Source organism: Schistocerca americana, chromosome 6, assembly GCF_021461395.2.
Source record: "Schistocerca americana isolate TAMUIC-IGC-003095 chromosome 6, iqSchAmer2.1, whole genome shotgun sequence".
Classification (NCBI taxonomy): Eukaryota; Metazoa; Arthropoda; class Insecta; order Orthoptera; family Acrididae; genus Schistocerca; species Schistocerca americana.
The window spans coordinates 28,010,034-28,031,255 of record NC_060124.1 but is presented as its reverse complement, the minus strand read 5'-3'; the positions used below and the strand labels follow the sequence as shown (position 1 = coordinate 28,031,255).

Sequence of the window (21,222 nt, the reverse complement as noted above, 5' to 3'; positions counted from 1 at the left end):
TTCATAGTAGACACCTCCTGTGCCGTACCAGTTATTTGTACTTTTCAGTTAATTATCTGAAATAGTGTATTCTGTTTCTCCTCTCCAACATTTTAGGGATACTAAAAACTTGTGAAAACACTGGATCTACTGCACTAAGCACATCAGACAAAAAAATTAGTCACCTTCCCAGGAGACATTGTGCTAATAACACGTAACTCTGCCTCTAAGCCTGATTATACCTCTTTTTGGTGAGGATGGGAGTTCATAAGTTTCTACACGTATGCATATCCATATTCATTAATGATTATTTCCTGTACAGCTACCAAATTATGGAGCTGTTAATTGCTACATTTCACCCAATATTTCAAATAGTCCCAGACAGTTGCTATAGAATTAAGACTGAGTGTTTTAGTGTGCCAGTCAAGTTTCAATAGGGTGCCCAAGTGTTTGTCAAATCAGAAATGTATGCTTGCAGCCCTGTGACAAAGACTGATATCTTGGAAGGCGGAAAAATGCTCATCATGACAACAAAGGAAAAGGATAACACTTGTTCACAGAGAATGTTGAAATAAACATGAACCAGCACGTCCACAGTGACCTTAACGAGTGGGTCCAAGTCATGGTATGAAAAACACTCACAAAAACATTACAGAACCATGTTTGGCCTAAACTACACCCTTCACACACTGGGTTAAATGCCTTATCAAGCTGTTGGTGCACCTGACACCTTGTGCCATTTGAAAAGAGGCCAAATTGAGGCTCATCAGACAACACTTCCAACCAGGTACTGCCTTGTTTCTGTGTTGTTTGCCTCACTGAAGCCGTGCAGTTTTATGCGCGGCTGTGAGCAATGGCCTTTTGTGAGGTAAATGATGCTGAGTGTCTTCCATCTTACAGTTCTGGTTACGTACAACTAAATGGCTCATACACAACACATCACTATCACTGCTCACATCAGTGGTGGAGGATTATACAGTTGCCTGCAACTAGATCTACAGCACTCCGAAGTTGCCAGTGTGCTATTTTAATGCGGGTAAGAATATTTTGGCTGGTGAACTTATTTTATAACTACAAGTGCAATGTAGATTATGGGATCTTCCCATAAAATTCTTTTCTAGCAATGAAACTTTAAGTTTCTACACATACCATACAGTGGAACAGTAAATTAAGAGAAATGAGGAGAGGAACTACTCTTGCAGTTGATTGATGTACCATGTGTCAGTCGGCTACATGAGAGTGGTTACCTTCATTCAGTTTTATTTATTGTTTCCAAATTTGAATTTCTGTTACTGTAATGCTACAATACGCCATGTCTTGCTACTATTTGTATGAAATTCTTAACAGTATCATCTGAAACAACTGCCATGTTATATAATCTACAATATCTGCATCTGCTTCCAAAGTCATTAATTCACACACACACACACACACACACACACACACACACACACACACACACACACAAAGTGATGCTCTTACATTCCATTCAAATTCTAGGCTATTAATTATACTTTTGATATTATATTACAATCTGGAAAGATACTCCATATGAAGCATTACAAGCTACAAATGTAGGGACCTAAGACATATTAAAGGACACAGAACTATGCAACAAAAGAGTATTACAAGAAGTCTAAAACTGAACTGTTTTGACCTGTTATTTTCAGAACATTGTCAAAGTTGTTTTCTTTTTCCTTGAACAACCCAAAATAATTTTTCTTCCTTCCTGCAAACAAGGGTGGGTAAAAAAGTCATCTTCCAGAACTAATGCGAGCACAGCTCCATCTTCCTTGATGTCGGCTAACATCCCATCTTCCTTTGGGTCTATAAAAGTGTGCTTGCTCCATCAGATGGTGTTACATCATCTGTTGGTAATGTGAAATCCATTGCTTTTGATAGTTGAGTACTTTATCAATAATTTCATTAATATTAAAGTTCCCTATGCATAAAGCCCCTCCTAATATTATCTCATAAAATTACTTTCTTGGTATATAATAAAAATCTAACATATAATGTTTCCATTCTTCTCTTATCTTGTTGCCAAAATGCCCATGTCTCACTTCTCTAATACAGACCTAATTTAGAGATGTTACGCTTACTGTCTTTCATCGTATGTTTTTCAAAGTGCTTATTATGACATTTACTCATCTCCATTAATAGGGAGTATGGGAAACATACTGGACAGGATCTTAAAATAATGATTGGTGTATACTGTTATTTCTAAACCAGCTATGTTTTATATAATGCCAAGCCCTTGTCACAGTCACATAAAGTGGCAACCGCAGAAAGTAGGGACTGCCTGAAGGCGTGTAATGAAAGTGAGGCTGAGGGCCCTACAGGAACCTGTAAAATTACAGCAGGTCTCTGGTGAATATCTTGACAGCAGCAACAATGGACAAGATGGTTTTCTGTGCTGTGGAGTTGATGGAGGAAGCATTCTAACCACTGCTGTGTGTGGAAGAGGGACCTTTACACACCAAGGGAGATGACAGAAAATCAGGCATGTCAGGAGACCTCCACATATCACACCAATTATACAATTTCTCAGCAAGACATTAGTAACCTTCTATGGAGACACACAAACAGACTCATCAAACTAAGGAAATGGCTACACTGACATAAAAAAATAATAATAAATAAAAAGTTTTACTTTTCATTCACTGTTAACTAATTTATTTAGTGCAAACATATGCACAAAAAATTTTTCACACTAGCGACAGATGCCCAAGCAATATCACTGATACTGACTCTTTAAAATATCTTAGTGTAACCAACTGTCACATTTTCAATTATGCAAATGAATATGTCAAGCAAGTTATTTACCAATCAAGTCTGGCTGTATGGCATTAATATGCCTTCCAGAGGACACAGTTTTAACCCAGTTTGCTAAAATGACATTAAATTCCAGTATTGGTTACAAGTTTTTGGTACTGGTCATACTAATTGACTTTGCTTACAGTCACAGTTTGTGAGAGATTTAGACTGTTGGTGAGAAATTTTAGTTCCAAAATAAAAATTTTCTGAAATTTTTCTTTCTGCTTTGGTATGCTGGACCAAGCTGTGGTTATGAGTTAGTTTCCATTTACCTCCAGGGAATATCTTTTAGGCAAAAACCAAACATTTCTTGGATCTCGAGTAAAGTCTTCTACACATTCAATCCCAAGAATCAGAAGAGGACTGTGAATCCCAATCTGGAATGAAAACCTCAAAACTGGAATTCTGAGCTTAACTGTGACAGTGCAACAATTGATAGAAATGTGTTATTCTGGATGCACATGGTAATCCTGGAAAAATCTTTCTGTTGTGATGACAGGTGGGTGCTTCACAACTATGGTCTCAGTGACCTGACCCTCCTTTCCAATCTTCCCCAACCATTCATTCTTTCCCACCTGAGAAAGAATGTATACAAGTTCTGAAAGTTACGGACAGTATTTTCCATTTTTAAGTTTTATTGGCTATACCAAATGTTTACCTCCTGAAGATTAGTGGTGGTTCGCCAACTGACCACCGCCTAATTTAATAGATTTTTCACTTTAATTTTCTCACTGATACAACTACCATTAACTTTTGCCCACAATTGTGACTATTGTTGTCTGTTGTAAGTATGTTTGCATTATTATTTGACTGTAGCTTCATTCTGAAGATTCTTTATCGACATGAAAGAAGTTCACCATTACCCACATAAACAACATTCATTTAGGGCTTAGGTGGGCAACAAGTGGCCCGTGGCTGGATTCGGCATGCGATCGGTTTCAGTCCGGCCTATGGAAGAAATAATGGAAAGGGGGGGGGGGGGGGGGGGGGCATATTCAGAAATTCGCAAAGCAATTTTTTAAGACAGCTATTGCTGTAAAATGTCATAAATCAAGAAATATACATGCCACATAAGCAAATGTAAAGGTCTGAATAAGGGATGATGTACCCTCAAAAACACGTGTTTTGAGGCATGATTTGATAACATGGCATGTCAGGAAAAGGGTGCCATTTACATCGGTGTGTTACCCCATAAAAATTAATGTCATCGTCGCTACTGCTTTGACTTCACAGGCTAGGGGTGTTGCTATTGCGTCACATGACGATGTAGCCCATGACCTTAAGAAAGTATTTGAATCGGACCCGTGGTCCACCAAAGGTTGCCCATGTCTGATTTTTTAGGTGATGTTTCTTTTCCACTATTGTTTTCTGTATAACTTAATTTAGTTGCAGGGTTGAAGGTATTTCTTATTGTTTTCATTGTTGACTGTATAGTTGTGTTTTCATACTTTTTACAACTCCCACACTCAGCCCCTGAATACCATGTGATTCTGGCTAGTTGCTGGGTTTTCCTTTGCCAGTGGTGTCATTTGAACATGATATGGAAGGGATGAGGTCAGCATAACATGCTCCCTGCTGTTATTACCTTTACATTACTGCTTATCATTTAAGAAGCTCCTCAGTTGGGACCATGAAGCTGAGTGCACTTCGTTCCCATCCTCCCACCAGAAAGCCTGTGGCAGTCATGGGAATTAAATTTGGGTCATCAACATTGCAGTCAGAAACTCTCACTGCTCAGCTACGGAGACATTTTTTGTATACATTTTCTGCAAATTTTGAATGGCTTGACTGATTATTTAATGCTGCTGTGTATTACTTACATCCAGTGTCATAAATTTATCCTTGTTTGTTCTAAGTAGTATTTTCAACATCACATATTGCATTGTAGCTGGCAATCCCCAATTTCTAATAGCTGACTTAATTTATTTTAAGTTTAGAAAAATGCATATTGAATCACATGAAGGATAATACATATTTAGGTGTTTCACCTTAAATCCTTTATTCAATGGCTCTTTGGTTATAATGGAATGTTACTGTCAAATGCTTTTACTTTTATGGACAGAAAGGTCTCTATCATGATTATGGATGGGCTATTTAATCTTATCTGGGGGAGGTGGGAGGGGGAGGAGGGGGCAGGTGCATTTTAGACACTAAAAACAAATGAGAGAAGATATTTCTTGATAATTAGATACAAAATAGATCTAAATGGAATGATGTACACAATCTTTCATCCAACATCAGTTTGACTGATGATGCACAGCCACATTAGAGCCACTGTTGCTGCCAGAGGTGACCGAATTTCACACCCTTTGCACCTCAAAATCACCTACAAATTTAATATTGTATTCTTGCTCCTGTATCATATATGTACATTATTTATTATCCTTCCTGAGAATGTAATTTTAATGGTCAGTATAGAACATCTAAAAATTTGGAATTTCAGCTGTATTTTTGTACAAGGACTAGGGGTAGGATATTCATTTGTCTTCTCTTTACACATATTTTTTTCACTATTTACTGTGATGTGTATGAAAGGTGCAAAAAAGTCTGTTGCAAGAAAAATTCATTTTTACCTTCTCTGCTAGAGAGGCATGGTTGTAATGAGGTTCAAACAGATATGGTGCAAGGCAGCCAGCAGCCTGGAAGAATGCTCGAGCTTGCTCATAATGACCCCGCCTGAGTTCCAGTACACCCAGGTTGTTGTAAGCAGGTGCATGGTTACTGTCTGCACTCAGAGATAGTCTCAGGCACTGAGAAGCCAGCCCACAGTCTCCGACTCCCTACATGAACAGGAAAACCAATAAAATATGCAGAAAACATGAAACACCTCAAACATAGAAAATACTATGAAAATCCTATGTAAACTAGTCTTTGAAATATACAATCAACCAGTGATAAAAAATAAAGAGAAATAAAATACATACAATCAACAATAAATAACTGAATGAAAATGTATGTAAGCATGAGACAATGAATTTGTTAATGTTGATTCAGCTTTCCAGCTTATGTTGCTGTACCTACTATGTCACGAGATGTGGAGTGAATGCTGATAAAGCCTTCAGCTCTCTGCTCAATGTGAGACTGCTATAGTACAGAAATCAACAGGTCTGTACACTTCATAAAACAAAGAAACTGCATGCCTATAGATAAATGTTTTCTAAACAAAAAAGGTCTGAGTTTGTCAAACAAATAGCAGATAAAACATGGGAATCAGTATACACAGAGGTAGATGCAAATGAAAAATTCAAAAATTTCATGACACTGTTCAAACTTAAATCTGATGAGATTTTTCCAAAAAGTATAACATCCATTATCAACTGTGGAACAAAATAAATGGGTGACAAAAGGTACCAAAAAATCATCCCAAACATTGAAGTACCTCAATTCAATTAAACGCAGTCAAATTAATCCACCTTTCTCGCACTGTTATAAAAAGTTACCAAACATACAGAAAAGTGTTGCTCACAACAAAGAGGGCTCGTAATTCCAGACTCTACAGCATGCTACACCCTCCGAATTCTTACACTGGTAAGTGATATTTCTCGTATCATATCAATATATTTTGCTTATGTTCATTCTGTTATTAGTTATGGCATAATGTTTTGGGGAACAAATAGAATAAATATTCAAGCTGTACTGAGACTGCAGAAAAACAGCAAGCCTGCAACATGCCTCACTGCCTCAACCTTTTTAAAATGCTGTAAATCTTAATTGTCCCTTGTGAATATATTTTTCACAGTGTATGTAAAAATATAAAATAAATAAATTTGACTACTATGTTAAAAATTGTTTAGTACATGATTATGAAACTAGAAACAGTGTTATATGCATCTGAATGGAAAAAATAACATAACACGGCAGAGTTTATTGTACAATATCATCAAGTTATATAATAAATTACCACAATATATAATTAATTTCCTACACAATAACTGATGATAATTTTTCTTTCAATCTAATTTAATTTTTTTAATCATATGTAAAGAAAATGCATTATCAATTACAGCATAAGAAATTAATTTATGTTGTTAATTTTTTACTGTTTAATGTAAATTGTTTCACAGTTTAATAAAGAAATCAATCAGCCACTGCCACTGTTAATGCCTTTTTGTTCATTGTGTTATATGACAATGCCTGCATATGTCTACACTTACAGCCTGCTCTGTGTACTGTTAATTGTCCACTTATGTAGTCAGCAGACTGGTGGCCCTACTACACACAAGCTGCTATCCTCTCATCTGAAGATACAAACAATCTTTGAATAGCCAGTACACTGGTTTAATTATCGACATTTTGTACCATGCTTGTCTCCCTGCAACATGTGCACTTTGTAACATGTACAACAATTTCCAATTTAATGAATCTCCTTACTGGACTATGGCTACGTTACTGACTGGGCACATTGATAGACTATGACAATACACACATATGTAATGCTGCTTATGAAGTATCAATATTTTCAATCATGCTGCTGACAATGGCACAATGATTGATACTAGCTGCACAAGACTTTAAAACATTTATATTGCGCAACTTCAGCCAGTAGTCCTATTATTATACGAGGAATGACCTTCATTCAATATTAAATTTCAGTGTGCCTGTTGTAGTTTCCCCATCACAGATCCACCTAAAGATGGTGCTCTGGCATAAGTTCAACTGTGAGAGTGTAGAAGACATGATATGTCATTGAAAATTATCCACACTGATGGTGCAAGTTCAGCAAATAGTTAATACGGATGGGAGAATGATAAGGTCTCATACAATATGCATGCATGGAAAACTTAAGTAACTATTTGGACTGCAAGTAACTGACTCTCTGACTTGCAGCAACTCTAACATGAAAACTCCCCACGATGCCCACACACAAATGATAGCCTACGTGTCTCCACATGTGTTTTTTTCACATATATTTACACTTTTCTTGCAGACTTCTTATGTAATTTCATCAATGTTATGTATCTCCAAGCTGCAATAGTAGTAGTAGTGTCTTTACTGATTATTTCATAGGCTCTGTTTCTGCCTGGTAGCATATGTTATAGAACCATTGTTGAGATGTTTCATGGAAGAGACACTTTTATGCATTCTTCTAGATCAGAACAACCAGATTTTTCTCAGCAAGTTTTCACTGTTCTAGAGTTGGAGCACTAAGCCAACACCTCTATAATTAACACAGTAGTGGTGGTGGTGGAAGAGGCGAGTATTGGAGGAAGGGAGCGGTCCTAGTGTTGAGAAATTATGTACCTGCATTACAGATTACAATATAGCTGGCAAGTTGGTGTCAAAACTTAAAAACCTATTTTGAACATGCTGATTATCAAGTGCTATGCAAGAACAAGATATTTTTGGGCAGAAGATACACTGATCAGCATCAGTTCTTGTGTGTAAAGCAAATGTCGTAATCTCATAAGTGAGAATTCATCTTAACTTCTGCATGCCTTATGCATCTCCTCTCCTGAAATAGCACTTGATAATGAGTGTGAGGTTCAAAACTGGTTCTGCTAAAAGGAAGCAGAAAGGAGATTTTTCCAACTGAGGTGGTAACCGACCAAGCATTTCCTGTGCTATGACAAAAAGACCGCAGCACTGCAATATGAATAAACTAGTATTTATAATTATGTAAAATTCTGGATGGCAAAACAATGCTGTGTGAGAAAGATCCAACAATACTACTACAGAAAAATTCTGGCTTCTGAAGAATTGAGAGCCAGAAATGTGTGCAAGAAGTGATTCATCATGATCACAGTGTTCGTTAGGATGAATAATCATTAAGTATCATAAAAAACTGTATCTGGTTACACTCTGCTTTCAAATGTATCAGTCACAAACTACAGTACACACACACACACTTATCGTACATAGTTAGCATAATGGACTCTGAATGAAATTATGCATCCAGTACCATATAATTTCTTGTTTGCACTTACAGTCCACATTGTATTTGTTTACATCCATTTCTCCAATTTACCTTTGATTAACTGTGACATAGACTACATTTTTAACCATAACAGAAATGAAATTATTTAAATCGTCTGTTAAAATACAGATTATAAAGCTTGTGGTGGCAGATCAAACAATAAGTCACATAATACCTACAGGTGACATGGGTTCTTATTTGACATCAGACAGCTCTTTATTTTGAGCAGTTACTTTTTCATGTTCAACCGTGGTTCTGGGCTTGCATCTAACAATGTGAATAATGTAAGAAATTGGATATGACCTTGCTGCCAGATTTGTTCTGGTCTTCAGTCTGATCAAAACTATGCTCCAGAAAAAATGCCTTCAAGGAAGACTTTACATTTAAATTTGTGTTAGAGTGTGACAAATTTCTCTTTTTCCAAAATGCTTTTCTTGCAATTGCCAGTCTGAACTTTATACCCTCTCTAGTTGGGGCATCATCAGTTATTTTGCTGCCGAAATAGCAAAAATTATCTACTATGTTGTGTGTCCCATTTTCTAATATTATATTTCTAATATTTTATCTCTGTTATCTTTAGAATTTCAAAGAGTGCATTCCAGTCAACAGTGTCAAAAGTTTCCCCTAAATCTAGAAATGTTATGTATGTTTGCCTTTCTTTAGTGTATCTTGTAACATAAGTCATACAGGGAGCACATGGCGTGTTCCTATATTTCTCTGGAACCGAAACTGATCTTCCCAAAGGTCAGTGTCTACCAGTTTTTTCCATTTTTCTATAAATAACTCAAATCAGTGTTTTGCAACCATGTTTATTAAACTGTTGTTTCAATATATGTATACCTGTAACCACTCACTTTCTTTGAGAGGGAACATTTTTACTGAAGTGTGACATTATTAAACTTGTCTAATATGTTGCATACTAGGTGTAGTAGTTTTGTCATGATTGGCTCTCCCAAAAATTTCGGTAATTCTGACGAATGTCACCTACTCCAGGTGCAGTGTTTTTTTTCCTCTTCTGTTTCTACAGTATTCTTTTCAAATTTGTTTGCCTTGTACAGACCATCTAAAGACACCCTCCAGCTTTCAGCCTTGCCTTCTTTCCTTAGTGCTGGCTTACAATCTGAGCTCTTAATATCCACACAGTTGCTTCTCTTTTCTCCAAAGGTCTTCAATTTTACTAGAAGTGGCATCTATCTTCCCTTTAGTTATGCATACTTCTCCTGCCTTGCATTTGCCCTCTAACCATTCCTGCTTAGCCACTTTGTATTTTCTTTCATACTCATTTTTAGACATCTGTATTCCTTTTTGGCTGCTTCATTTATTGCATTTCTATAATTTTTCCTTTTTTCAGTTACATTAAATAACTCTTGAGTTATCCAAGGATTTCTACTGGGCTTTGTCTTTTTATCTATTTCATCCTCTGCTGCCTTCACTACTTCATTCCTCAAGGCTACCCATTCATCTTCAATGGTGTTCCATATGCCAGTTTCAGTCTATCATTGCCTAATGCTTGCTTTGAAACTCTCAACTATTTCTGGTGCTTTCAATTTATCCAAATCCCATTGTCTTAATTTTCTACCAACAAGTACTATCACTTTTATGGGATGACTTGATTCCAAAACCGGACAAACTGATGATGTTTAATAGCTACTTCATACCAATATTGACCTATGGAACTGAAACATGTACCACCACAAAAAGAGAATCATCAAGGCTGCAAGCATCAGAGATGAAATTTCTTAGATCCACCATCCAGAAGACCAAGACGGACAAGTTAAGGAATGAGGATGTGAGGAAAGAAGCCGGAATAAAGACATCCCTATTAGATCAAATTGGGGCATCTAGACTTTCGATGGTACAGGCATGTGATGAGAATGGAGCCAACTAGAACAGCCAAAATAAATGTGGAAAGATAGAGGGATGGGAAAAGACCTCAAGGAAGACCTCGAACCCGATGGATGGACATGATTAAGGCTGATCTAGTGACCAGATGATGGACAGTGGATGATGGTCTCCGTGAACAGGTGTATTTGGACAGGACAAAATGGAAGAGGCTTATTACCAGTACCCGGTAAACTGGAACTGTAAATGATGATCAGTTTAGTAGTGTAATTTTGTAGTTTTGACCTTGCATTATTTGTCTTGTGACAGTATGTTCCACAGATCTGAAAATCTGAATGCCATACCCTGATATATGTATGGATTATGATCTGTATAGTAGATATTTTTCTTATGTTTTCTGTAATATGTTATGAATCAGATACTTCTAAACGTCCATCTGCCATCCTGGGCATCATTATGTACACTGTTTGGCATACCTTATAGTCTGTCACAAAATGTTGTAAACATACTGTTTCCAAATTTTGTGAAGGGGATATTGTAATGGGACACCCTTTTCTAACATAACCTTTTTTTTATAGATGTAACCGATACCATTTATACTATTGATTCTGGTATAGGTGAACATTCTTGGCTATTTCACTGAATGAATTTCACACGATTATGAATATGATGCATTATATTTCAGGCTATAATTTATAAAAAGAAATTAATTTGTTAGTACTCTGCATGTACAGTTAAAATTACTCTTCTTTTACAAATATTTGAAATTACAAAATTTCTGGTATACTTAAAATTCATATTATTAATTGCACAATCTGAGGAAAATTATTAAATTTATTTCTGGACTCATTTACAAAGTAATGATATATTTTAGCAAAGATTCTTCTTTTGTCAAGAATGTTTGTAAACTCTATGCAATATTGTGAGTTCGGCAGAATGTAGGAGTAGTGGGCATACCTCTGATAGAGACAGATGTTTTTATATGAACAACACTAACAATGTAATTTGGAATATTAAGTGGAAATAGCAAAAACGGTGTGATATTTAAAAATATTACAAAGAATAAAATTCAAGAAATATACAGGCAAATCTCCATCAGTTATTTAGTCATAAGGAACAAGATTACAAGTGTGGGCGTCAGCCATGATCTGTTGACTGATAACGAGGTTTTGTCTGTTGCAGAAGAAGAATTTTGTATTTGTGTATTTACATTTTTTGTGTAAATGAACAGCTATCACTGAACGAAAGATGACCCGAGAACTGCCCAACAAAGTCGGACCAACCGTGATGAGATAATATCAACAATGATGGACCAGATGAATTGAAAGAGGACTTTACAACTACAACGGGGAACATCAGTATGAAAAAAAAGGTAAGTACAATCTGTTTGTGAAATTAATATTTTTGGTGGACTTGTGTGATTGCTAAGAAAATGAATAGAGATGAGGGTTGTGGTGATGAAATGAAAGCTGTAGGACATAGCTGGACATGTTTGAGCCAAGTGAAAGTGTAGTTAAAAACCATTAAAACTGATGTTATGCAGTTGATTTTGGCAGAATTGAGTGCAGCTGATGATCATTTAATGAAAATAGGAACTGAAAATAATGATAAAATGGACAGGGTACAATACCAAATAAACCAACTTAGTAATCAGACTTTGGAACTAAAAAATGGGTTGTCAGATGGATTAAAAAGTGTGAATGAAAAAGTCGATGTATTAGAAAATAAATTTATTGTTTTAGAAAATGAGTTAGTTGCACAATCCGCAACTCAGGAGAAGAATGTTAATGATGTCAGAGTTCAACAGAAGGCTGTAGAGGAAAAATTAGAACAGAAATTTTGGAAACAGTATGCTAACTAATGCAAATGTTTTAGATCAAAAAATTTCAGCAGTTCAGGAAAATTGCATTCACAACAATCTGTTTTCAAGTAATGGTATTGCGCAGCCCAACATTCCAATCTAAAGTTTTCTGTCACACAATTTACATCCAGTGGGTTTTTCACATCACTGCAGAGACAGTTTTGTGTCAGGCACGAGTCACGAACAAAAAATTAAATTTGTTAAAAGATGTCTTGAATGCGAAGCTCTGTCTTTGGTAAATCTTAAATCTAAGTCAGTGGGATACAAATCAAAGTTTCAAAAAAAAGTTTTTTAAATAAATTTTGGTGGGAAGCTGAACAATGGAGAATTAAAAGTGAATTTCTGAATGGTCCAAATTATAGGAATAGGGATGGTACTTTGAAAGAGTTCTACAAGAATCAACTTATGAAATTAACTCAGCTTGACAAACCATTTGACGAAATGACATTGATTGGTGCACTAAAATGGAGGTTACCATAAAGATTGCAGTGGGATTTAGTACACGGACCTGACAATTGCCTTGAACAATTTTTACGATATGCTGACAGGCTGGATAAGGCAGTAGAAAGAAGCAAGTACCATAACAATTCTAATGTTAAAGATCACAATGGTAACAACTACAGAAACAGAGACAATGGTAATTTATATCGGGGTCAAAATGGTAAGACAGACAGAAATTTTGAACATCAGCAGAATAGGAACAATGGAGATAACCATGGGCAATTTAATAAGAGAAACAATCATAGAGGTAAGTATTCGGGAAACGGCAGTCCACCTCAACGAAAGTCCACAGTTTTGGGCCGAGGAAACACAAGTACAGGACCCCCAATTTACACTTACAATTAGATAATAACAACAGTATTAATAATGTGGCACACATATCTGAAGTTGGACAGAAGAAATATCAGATTTCTCATTTATGTTTTGATCAAAATTTTTGGGATACTATCTTTAATTATAGTGATGCAGATACTAATTACAAACAAGAATGTGAGAGTGATGAGAATTTTGATGTAGTGCATACTACGTCAAAATGTTAATGATGTTATTGATGAAGTAATTTTGGAAGATTATGAGGATGATAATGATGGTGTGAGTATCAGGTTTTTGTGGAGTTTAAGAATAATGAAGTTTTAGAGTTATCTGAGGATATGGGTAAGGTAAGTGATGTTTGTGATGATGCAAGTGAGAGTCATGTAATACCAGTCCAGTCAAAGCAGCCTTTCATTAATGTCATGCAGAGTAATGATCCAAACAGTAAAGGTGAGTTATCTGTCAGCCTAGAGAATAAAGGTTAAATGTTTTTGAAATTTGTTTGGGACCAACTTGATGATAACGTAGATAAATGTGCATTCAGGAGTAAGTTAGCTGTGGTTAGTCAAAATTTGTAGTTAGTTAGTTACTTAGTTGGTTGCGTGTTCCATTGATCAATCACACAGTATGGTGATGTGGAACGTGTCAAGTGCACAAGAAATGCACATATGAAACAAGATTTTTTAACATGTATATACAACAACACAGAGTTAAGGATTAATATTTCTATTATTTACCCCATATCTTAAATGACACAAAATGAATATACTATATTTATAGATTTATTTATTCCTATTCAAGAATTCATCTATGGTATAGAAGGAGTTGTCATGGAGATATGATTTAAATTTATTTTTGAAGTTATTACTGCTGTCTGTCAGACATTTTATTTCATCTGGTAATTTGTTGAAAATTTTTATAGCAGCATATTTTACCTCTTTCTGTGCCAAGGGTAGTGTAAGTCTTTATTTTTTCAGGTATTATAATCGTGGATGTCACTGTTGTTTTTAAACTGGTCCATGTTGTTGAGAACAAATTTCATTAGTGAGTAAATGTACTGTGAGGCTGTTGTAAGAATTCCCAATCTTTTAAAAAGATGCCTACAAGATGTGTGACTATGAACCCCACACATTATTCTAACCACTTTCTTTTGGGCAGTGAATACTTTTTGTCTAAATGTTGAGTTACCCCAAAATATTATTCCAAATGACATCAGAGAGTGAAAGTATGCAAAGTATGTTAGCTTACTAATTTCTATATCCTCAAAATTGGCAATTATTCTGACTGCAAAAGTTGCTGAACCTAGTCCCTTTAGAAGATCCAAAATATGAATTTTCCGATTAAGATTCTCATCTATGTGTACACCCAAAAACTGAGTATGCTCTGCCCTGTCTACTGACTTCTGTTGATGTGTTATATTTATTGAAGGAACTGTACTTTTTGCAGCAGAAAATTGGATGCACTATGTTTTTTCAAAGTTTAGAGCAAGCCCATTTGCAGAAAACCAATTAATGACTTTTCTGAAGACCTTATTTGTATCATTTTCAATCGGAGCTTCTTTTACCGGATTACTAATGATGCTTGTGTCATCAGCAAACAGTGTCAGTTCAGCTTCCTGTTTCAGATAGGCAGGGAGGTCGTTCACATACATCAAGAACAGAAGGGGTCCCATGATTGAACCCTGTGGAACACCTAATGTAATTTTACCCCAGTTAGATGAAGTGGCAAACTTATTTAAATCACTTGACGCATATAAGAAAACTTTTTGCTTCCTTTTCTATAGCTACGACTTAAAGCACTCATATGCTATTCCATTTATACCATAGAACTGTAATTTCTGTAACATAATGTCATGGTTCACAAAATCAAATGCTTTGGACAAGTCACAGAAAATTCCTATTGGTGACATTTTATTATTTAAAGACTCTATTGTGTGGACAGTGAAACTGTACATTGCTGTCTCAGTGGAACAGCATTTTTGAAATCCAAACTGTGATTTGCTAAGTATCCCATTACTGTTGAGATGGCTAACCAGTCTTCAGTACATTACTTTGTCGAAGATTTTTGAAAATGCTATAAGCAAGGATACTGGCCGATAATTATTAACATCTGTGGTGTCCCCCTTTTTGTAGAGTGGCCTGACAATGGCATATTTTAACCTGTCTGGGAAAACACCATGAGTTAACGATGCATTACATATGTGACTCAAAATTATGACTATTCAGACTGGTGGAATGAAGTTAAAGAAGATCTAAGTAAGAAATGTAATTTTCACAGTAATATATTTTGCATTCCTTCTGTAATAAATATGTTAGTTGTGCTATGGAGCCATTTCAGTGTGTTCAATCTTTACCCGACAATATGTGTAACCAAAGTAATGCTATGATACCAGTAAAGTTGACAAAACCCTGCAAAAACGGTGTGGACGTAGCATTTGATGAAATTGAAAGTGGTCTCTTACATTAAGAGAGATGATGATTCAGATTTTGGATGTTCTTACACTAAGATTAAGATTCATAAGTGGGAAGGGAACTGTTTGATTGATACAGGTAGCCCAATTTGTGATATATCTGAACAATTTGTAGACAAAATCCAGTACAGTAAGAATTTTGTGTAAATTCCCACTGTAGGTGTAAAAACATAAGGAGCTACAGGTAAGCAAACCAAATTGGTAAAATCTCAGGTACTTTTAACATTTAGTATAGAAGGCAAAACCTTTGAACATGGGTGCTCAGGGATTCCTAGTCTGGAATAAAATATAATTCTTGGTATGGATTGGATAGTGAAAGTTGAGACTTGTTTTGGATGGAATGCTAAAGAATTGTTTATTTTGGAACCTAAAAGTAATACTTACGTGAAAACTAATTTCTGTATGTTAAACTGTGGGAAAAATTGTAACTATTTGCAAAACATCATGAACCAAGGTGAGTACCAGGTGTTTGATGATGATATAGATTTTGATGAGACTGAGAATCAGGATTTTGAAAGTGTAGTAGATTCTAAAGTAAGGGAAGCAACAACTATTAATGACCTACAAAAGGAACAACTTAGGAATTTGTTATTGGAGTTTAGAAATGTGGTTAGTAAAAAACCAGGGAAAGTGAAAGGCTGTCAGTGCATACTTTACATTAAGGATCATCACCCTTTCTTCTCAAGTCGTATAATATGCCATTTTCAAAAAGGAAAGATGAAGAAAAAGCAATTCAGAAAATGGAAACATGGGGTGTAATTGAGAGGAGTGCTTACAATAATCTTTTTGTTGTGGTTAGTAAGAGAAATGGTGGAGCGAGAAGAACTGTTTTGGACTCTAGACATCTTAATAAGTTTCTTATCAGAGAGAATGACCACCCCGAGAACATGGATGGACTGTCACACAAATTTGATTATGTAAACTACATGAGTAGTTTGGACCCGACCTCTGGATTTCACCAGATACCACTTGAAATTAATTCTAGAAAGTCTACTGCATTTTTGTATGGAGGTAAATGTTTTCAATATTGTGTGGTGCCATTTGGGCTACATTTATCTGTAGCTGAATTTAGAAGAACTCTGGATTCTGTCTTAGGAAGTGAAGTGAGTTCAAAATTAATTGTGTATGTTGATGACATTGCAGTTGCTGAAAAGACTTGGGAACAACATTTGAATCTGTTAAGAAATGTGTTTTACAAATTAGAATCAGGAGGAATGATTTTGAAAGTAGGTAAATGAAAATTTGGTGTGGAAGAAGCTAAATTTTTAGGATGTGTTATATCTGAAAAATGAATTGCACCTGATAAAGAGAAGTTTGATGCTGTTGCTATTTTTCCTACTCCTCGTAATAAAAAAAACAGCTTAAATAATTTTTTGAATTAAATGGATTTTATAGAAAATTTTGCAGCCAAGCTTTGAATGTTCCATGCTTGTGTGAACTTTTGAAGAAGAATACCACTTGGGATTGGAATCAGGAGTGTCAGGATGCTTTTGATGAGATCAAACGACAGCTGTGTCGAAGTCAGATATTGTTCAGACCAGAGTTGTCTTTTCCTTTTTGTATTATGACAGGGTGCTCGTTTATTTCAGAAGGTTGAAGTTGATGGTGTTATTGAACATAGATCTCTTGCATTTGCTAGTAGAGTATTGCAGAAACATGAGAAGACACACACTGTAACTGAGAAAGAACTTTTGGCTGTACATTGGGCATTCAACAAATTTAAAAATTATTTACTGGGTCACAAAGTCATCATCTATACTGATCACAAAGTATTATGTTATCTTCAGGTGTGTAAGCAGTACCACAACAGAATTACTTGTTGGGCTTTGTTTTTACAGCAGTTTGATTATGAAATCAGACACATTAAGGGCACAGACAATGTAATTGCTGATGCTTTGTCTAGGATATCGTTAGGAAGTGAACCATCTAACAACTTTGGAGAAGGAGACAAAGAGTTTAAAATTATGTGCCTGAAAGGTGTGAAGGAGGAAAAACAGATCTTGAAAATTTGCAAAGACATCATGATCAGAATTGGAAATTGGTTAAGAGCATGTTGGGTAAGAAAGGAGGAGAAAAGACAGAACAGTATTTTAAGGTAGAAAAGGGTATTTTTTCAGGAGTCATAAGACTGACTCAGAGGATTGGGAATTATGTTGGCCAGAACAGTGCATGGATACTTTAATTACTTATACACATGAGAGTTTTGGTCATTGTGGACCAACCAAATGTGCACAAAAGAGTCAGGAAAACATCTATTTTTGTAACGTAGGAAGAAGAGTCAAGAAGAAGATTGCCAACTGTGACAGATGTCAGAGTGAAGGTAAGTAACCAAACAAGCAGAGGCCGAATGCGAAACATACTGCCTAATAGTAACCTCGATCTCGTGTCTGTGGATGTTAATGGACCTTTACCTAAGTCTAAGAATGGATTTTAGTATGTTTTGTGGTTGTTGATGTATTTTTGAAGTTCATAAAGCTGTTTCCTCTCAAGAAAACTACCAGTAAGCAAATCATCTCTAAGTCCGAAAACACACAATTTCATCAGGTGGGTATTCCTAAAACAATTTTATCTGATAATGGTCCTCGGTTTACAACACAAGCTTGGAAAGATTTTGTTGATGAAACAAAAATAAGGCATATTCTAACCTTGGCGTACCATCCTTCGAGTAACCCTGCAGAAAGATATATGAGGAAGATTGGAAGACTGTTCAGAACATATTGTAATAAGAAACATACCAGTTGGATAGGTTATGTCAGTGATTTTGAGGATATTATGAACAGCTTACAACATTCTTCAACAGGTTTTACACCATTTGAAGTCATGTTTAATCGCATACCAGCTAACTTCATTTTCGCAAATGTTGAGTTTCCACCGCATAAAATTCTGTCACCACAAGAGAGGGAAGAGTGTATTAGGGAGATAATGGAAAAACAGGGGGATAGGAGACGGCAGAGACATGATGGTCAAGGTAGATTTTCTAAGTTATAAGTAGGAGATCATGTGTTGGTGAAAGCCAAAGAGAAATCTAAAGTGTTGGCATCTGAGATAAAGGAATGTTTCAATATTTATATTGGACCATTCTAAATTCGAGAAAATCCACATCCTAAAGCATACAGACTTGTATATCCAAAATCTAAGAAGTTTTTTTATAGATGCAATCCATAAGTATCTGATTTTTGTTTGTTTGTTGTTTTTCCACTGTCATGAATTTAGTATGTAAGATAATGTAGTTTCTAGAGTTCTATCTTATCCATTGACTGAGTTTAAATCTATCTGTATATGCATAAGATGATGTGATTTACCATACAAAAGCGCTGGCAGGTCGATAGAAACACAAACAAACACATACACACACACAAAATTCTAGCTTTCGCAACCAATGGTTGCTTCGTCAGGAAAGAGGGAAGGAGAGGGAAAGACGAAAGGATGTGGGTTTTAAGGGAGAGGGTAAGGAGTCATTCCAATCCCAGGAGCGGAAAGACTTACCTTAGGGGGAAAAAAGGACAGGTATACACTCGGGCGCGCGCGCGCGCGCGCGCCCACACACACACACACACACACACACACACACACACACACACACACATATCCATCCGCACATACACAGACACAAGCAGTCTGCTTGGACAGGTATACACTCGCACACACACACATATCCATCCGCACATACACAGACACAAGCAGTCTGCTTGTGTCTGTGTATGTGCGGATGGATTTGTGTGTGTGTGTGTGCGCGCGAGTGTATACCTGTCCTTTTTTTCCCCCTAAGGTAAGTCTTTCCACTCCCGGGATTGGAATGACTCCTTACCCTCTCCCTTAAAACCCACATCCTTTCGTCTTTCCCTCTCCTTCCCTCTTTCCTGACGAAGAAACCATTGGTTGCGAAAGCTAGAATTTTGTGTGTGTGCATGTATGTGCTTGTTTGTGTTTCTATCGACCTGCCAGCACTTTCGTATGGTAGGTCACATCATCTTTGTTTTTAAATATATTTTTCCCGCGTGGAATGTTTCCCCTCTATTATATGTATATGCATAAGAGTAGATAACTGTATTTTGTTTGTCTGGAATTTAGTATCTAAGATGATGTGATTTCTAAAGTTTTGTCTTACCTATTGACTGTGTTAAAATCTTTGATACACTATATAAATATGTTCTGTAATAGATTTGTGCTTTAGAATTTGATACATATATGCCATGAGATTATATGAATAGATCTTTTTGCAATTTTGAGATGGGACAGTGTTCATAATTTGTATTGCAAAAATTACGAATAGTATCTGAGCATATCCGTGTGTATTACCTTTTAAAGTCCATTCTTTTCATTGCATTTAACTCTGTTTATTAATGTTTCATATGTGAACACTTTTTAATTCCACCTGACATAAATCCCAGGTAATTGACTTTGAAAAGTTACTAAGGAGAACATATCTCGTGTAATTTGAAGAAGGTATTGAACAGCATATTTAGTACACAAAACAATGGTTCAGGATTTGATGTGAATTCTAGACAGGAAGTTACTTATCCATTGGAGCGTGTGTTGAGAAGTCTGAGGAGAAAGCTGAAAGATGTGGGTGGATCCGCTCCCCACACTGCTGTATGGCTGTACCCTGCTGGACCAGTCAATTTGCAAGAGACTGTGGGTGCTGGATAATGTACTCGACCATCTGTTGACTGGATCTGTGTTGTGACTCATATTTGTAAACTGTTAGCCCAGGTTGCTAAAGACAGTGTTATACAGCATAAATGCATGTTTTTTCAAGTACAATACATTATGTAACTTTAAATCATATGTATTTTTTTATCATTTGTAAGTGAATCTTCTAGGTCATCATATACGAGGGGGGACCCAAAAATAACTGGAATTTCTTTCTAGAAAGCATATACTTTATTGTTTTCAAATACAACTTTAATCTCCTTTGAAGTACTCTCCATTAGCATTAATACACTTGTCCAAACGTACATTCCGGTGTTCGAAGCACCTTTTAAAATCGTCCCCTTTGATACCTGTTAGCACTTTCATGACATTGCATTTTACATCTTCCACTTCTGCAAAACGCTTCCCTCTCAAGTCTCTTTTCAATCTCGGGAATAAAAAGAAGTCCGAGGGTGCTAAATCCAGCGAATAGGGTGCGTGGGTCATGGTAGTCGTCTTCTTTGAGGCCAAAAACTGGCGAACGCTGAGAGCCGTGTGCGCGGGAGCGTTGTCGTGATGCAGGAACCACTCGCCAGAATCCCACAAAGCCGGACCTTGTCACGACAAACTTCTGCAAAGCCGTTTCATAACCACCAAATAGAATTATTGGTTTATTGTCTGGTTTTCAAGGATAAATTCAGAGTGTACGATCCCTTTGATCGTTTTCACATTTGATTTCACTTGTTGAGCTTTTTTTGGTCGAGGTGAGCCAGGTGACTTCGATTGTGATGACTGTTGTTTACTTTCTGGATCGTACCCATAGCACCATGACTCATCACCTGCAATTTAGTTGAAAAAATGTGGATCATCTTTGAATGCATCCTTCATTTCGAG

The 21,222-nt window shown here is 36.2% G+C and overlaps 1 protein-coding gene across 1 annotated transcript in view; it reads right to left on the bottom strand.

The window, feature by feature from the left end:
* LOC124619833 (tetratricopeptide repeat protein 8) overlaps positions 1-21,222 on the bottom strand; it is a 75,225-nt gene that overhangs the window by 2,731 nt on the left and 51,272 nt on the right. Inside the window, exon 7 of the mRNA XM_047146441.1 lies at positions 5,370-5,576. Within this exon, the coding sequence (XP_047002397.1) occupies positions 5,370-5,576 (207 nt within the window). The remainder of the gene's footprint in view (positions 1-5,369; positions 5,577-21,222) is intronic.